The sequence below is a fragment of the Trypanosoma cruzi genome, genomic scaffold, assembly GCF_000209065.1.
Source record: "Trypanosoma cruzi strain CL Brener 1047053515073 genomic scaffold, whole genome shotgun sequence".
NCBI lineage: Eukaryota > Euglenozoa > Kinetoplastea > Trypanosomatida > Trypanosomatidae > Trypanosoma > Trypanosoma cruzi.
The window spans coordinates 1,287-3,409 of record NW_001849063.1 but is presented as its reverse complement, the minus strand read 5'-3'; the positions used below and the strand labels follow the sequence as shown (position 1 = coordinate 3,409).

Genomic DNA, 2,123 nt, shown 5'->3' with positions numbered 1-2,123 from the left:
GTAGAAGACGCTGGACAGGTTCGCCACGACTCCGCGCTCTACGAGAATCGCAGCGCACGAGCCCCCGCCACACGACAGCGTCGACCGCGTCATGACAAACCGCGTCGACAGAAGCCGGACACCGTCCAGCACAAGCGCGGGACCACGCCGGGATCCCGCATGGCCAGGGGTCGTCGGCACGTACTGCGACCCGCCAACCGTCGCGCGCAGTGTTGAGTCCGCCAGCAGCACACTCGAGTGCAGCGGCATCGCGCCATGCAGCACGATCGTGCCCTCCAGCGACGTCACATTCGTCATGTTGACGAGAGCGTGCGGCATCAGGCGCGCCGTGCTCTCGCTGAGGCCACCAATCCACAGCTGCGCACCGCCCGCAAGCACACAGTGGCGCAGCGTCACGTTCAGCGCGTCAGCGAACGCATCCATCAAGCGCAGGTCCACCGTCACAGTGATCGGTCCGCTGAACACCACCGAGTCGAAGCACGCCGTCGCACGCCAGCCACCAACCGTCACCGACTCCGTCAGCGTCACGCCACTCACGCAGCCCTGCGCACCGCCACCACCGCCGCCGGCCCTCGCAGGCGGCACTTCGAACGGCAGGCACGCCTCGCCCACGCCGCCGGCACGGCAGCTGCACACGCAGTCGGAGAACGACGCAGTCAGCGCATCAAAGCACGCCAGCGCAACCGCACAGCCGTCGCACGGCACCACGCTCACGGAGGGCAGGCCGGCCATGCGGTAGTCGCCGCTGCTCTGCAGCACCCGGCCGCCGGCACGGTTGCACTGCACCCACACGACGCCGCTCGCGATCGTCGGCCCGGAGACAAGCGTCGCGCCGGTGGCAGCGCAGCGCGCAATCGACACGGCGCCGCCGCTCAGCGTCACACCCGACAGCGACGCCACCGACGACGCCTCGCCCACCGCCCACACGTCGTGCAGGTCCAGCCACCCGCCGTCATCGACCGTCCCACCGTCGCAGTGCACCAGCGACGACGCAACAGACCCCTCGACGCCCGCGAAGCGCAGCACAGACTCAAACACCGCGAGGCGCTCTCCAAGCACAATGCCGCCGCCGCTGCTCACAACCGACACTTTCGTCACGGAGAACACCGAGTGGCTCTGCAGACTGAGACGCGACGAGGACGCCAAATGCATCGCGGAGGCGGTAGGACCGCCCGACGCCTCCAGCGACACGCCGTCAAGCACCACCGCGCTCGACAGCAGGTCCACGCCGCCGCCAACGTGCACCGCCGACCCGCCCGCGTGCAACGACCTCAGCACAGTGTTGCTCACACGCAGCTGCGTCTGCAACAGCGACGTCGCGTGCAGCACAAGCGGCGACGCCACCGCGTCCGTCAGCCCGCTCAGCTGGGAGTATTGCATCGGTCCCGCCGTCACAATCGTCGAGTCACGGACCGTCACGTTCGTGTGTGCCGGCAGGTTGTGCGCAAACACAAGCGAGCAGTAGCTCCCGGACAGCCCGCTCACGCTCACCTCCAGGCTCCGGTCACTCGCCGGCTCGCCGCTGTAGCCCCGCACGTAGATCTGCGCACCGCCGTCGCACACGCAGTTCCTCAATTCAATGCGCAGCGCGCCGGGAAGCATCGCCGGCACGTCGAACACAACAGCCACGCCGTTCGTGATGGACACGCCGTCCATCAGCACCGTGCCCACGGCGCGGCCAACCGTGATGGCTCTGTCCACCGTACCGCCCCGCAGTCGCAACACCACCGCATGCACCGCGGGCATCCACGCCGCCGCCGCAACCAGCGCCAACACAACGAGCAGCGCCGCACACGGTGCCGGAATGGCACTGCGCCGCACACGGTGTCGGCTACGCGGACACGCACCCACCGCACACCGCATCCACCGAACCAATCAGATATCAATAGGGCTGTCGTGGTGTGTCGCACTCGCACCGTCGACCGTAGCACCTTTCTAATAAATCCTTTCCTACAGATGGAGAATCCAAAAGCGCAAATCCGATAGATCGCTATACCACTACTACTAATCCTAATACTGCCGCGAGCAATAACCAATACCTTGAAACGATAGTTGTGCTGGTCAAGCCAAAATAGCTCTAACTGCACGGTCAGAGGAGAAGAAGGCAGAGGCAGCAACAACAG

General features: G+C 66.2%; 1 protein-coding gene across 1 annotated transcript, besides 1 other annotated feature; it reads right to left on the bottom strand.

Moving 5' to 3' along the window:
- On the bottom strand, positions 1-1,863 carry Tc00.1047053505577.9 (dispersed gene family protein 1 (DGF-1), putative; the record flags this gene model as incomplete). The annotated part of the gene is made up of 1 exon (XM_797892.1): positions 1-1,863. A coding segment is annotated over one exon (1,863 nt), but the record flags the coding sequence as incomplete, so codon positions are not given.
- Positions 1-2,123: part of a sequence feature (areas not merged during assembly with more than two copies in the genome that could not be assigned to a particular haplotype) that runs on past the window's edge.